The 1,403-nt window shown below is 38.1% G+C and overlaps 1 protein-coding gene across 1 annotated transcript in view; it reads right to left on the reverse strand.

Annotated features, from left to right (window-relative positions):
* SARC_08358 (hypothetical protein) overlaps nucleotides 1–850 on the reverse strand; it is a gene marked incomplete at its 5' end in the record, with an annotated part of 5,115 nt that extends 4,265 nt beyond the window's left edge. Inside the window, one exon of the mRNA XM_014297675.1 lies at nucleotides 744–850. Within this exon, the coding sequence (XP_014153150.1) occupies nucleotides 744–850 (107 nt within the window). The remainder of the gene's footprint in view (nucleotides 1–743) is intronic.
* Nucleotides 851–1,403: the final 553 nt, after the last annotated feature.

Consider the following 1,403-nt stretch of genomic DNA (forward strand, 5'->3'; position numbering starts at 1 on the left):
TATATATCTAACGTATGTACCTGTGTAAACAATGGTACGTAAGCAAGTGTAGATCTATCAGTAAGTTTTGCCTACTTTAAAGCGTGTAACTGTCGTTGGTTTCTCGGGAGATCTGCATGCAGTAACATTCACGTATTTCTGAGCAGGATTCGGATTCATTGACTCTCTTCAATCGTACCCAAACTATAGCCAATCCAAAAATCACAGCTCACAATCATTTTTAAAGCCAGCTTAATCAAATAAGCTCCCAGAAACATATCATGGTCATCTATTTTACCAGTAAATTTACTAACTTGTTGTTGATTTATTCCTGATGAAATTGTAACCAGTCACAGCATTGTTCGTATGTCCTTAATTGATTGATTGTATTTTCTGCTCCAATTCCAATTAAACTTTTCACATGCAACATCAAAAATATGTTCAACTTGAAGTACTGTGATTTTTCCTTTCCCAATCAGTTCATAGTTATTTACAGCATTCAATAGTTTACAATCTACGCAATCCACGGCCTTACAACGAATGTATGGGCCCTAACAGCACTCAACTATGCTGAAGTGAAAGTCAGAATCTTTCCCATGAAAGCTAAGAGGTATAGAGAACCCTTAACAGATTATAACGAAACGTCTCCCTTCCAATAGATATACGAGGAAAATTATCTATGACTGGACAAACACTTATTCGAATCTTGTTCCTGCCCATATGTAACAATATAACAAACCATACAACATATCAGTCAGACTTACTTAATTCCTCTTCCTTCCAATAAATGCATAGGAATATACAGCACTCCCCGCTGAAGAATATTCCGTGATCGGCATCAGGAACACGAAACAATTTACCCTGGACAAATCTGCACAGACAGGTAGACGTAGTCAAAGTCAAATCAACTGTGCGGCTTAACAACCAAAGTAAGGTCCATCTCTATAGTGGTGTAGCGTACGCGTACAAACAACAGTACTATTGATGAGGTGTACACATACAAGTTCGTATATATACTGAAATCTGACATGCATCTCATGCGACACTCAAAACAGTCCACATCGATTCAGGACCTATCCAAGTATGGAGCTGACCAGAGCACCAAGCTAGATCTATAATTGACATATGGTATGAATCTAAAATACCAACATCAATTCATATCCCGAATAAGGTCTAGATCCTATTGTCAACACCAGCTTGGACACCAATTCTGATATACGAACATACGAACCTGAATACCAGCATGGATTCTAAATCGTAGTTGTAATTGGACATGGTTTGCAGTGCATCTGCGTCATCCATCTTCAAAAGCTCTCGACGAAACAGTGCTTGAATATTAATATTTGGTTTATCCTCAGTTGGTTTCCACAATCCGAATGGTGGCGTAATCGACCGTGCCTGGTATACTGTACTTATTAATATAT

Source organism: Sphaeroforma arctica (assembly GCF_001186125.1).
Source record: "Sphaeroforma arctica JP610 unplaced genomic scaffold supercont1.745, whole genome shotgun sequence".
Taxonomy (NCBI): Eukaryota; class Ichthyosporea; order Ichthyophonida; genus Sphaeroforma; species Sphaeroforma arctica.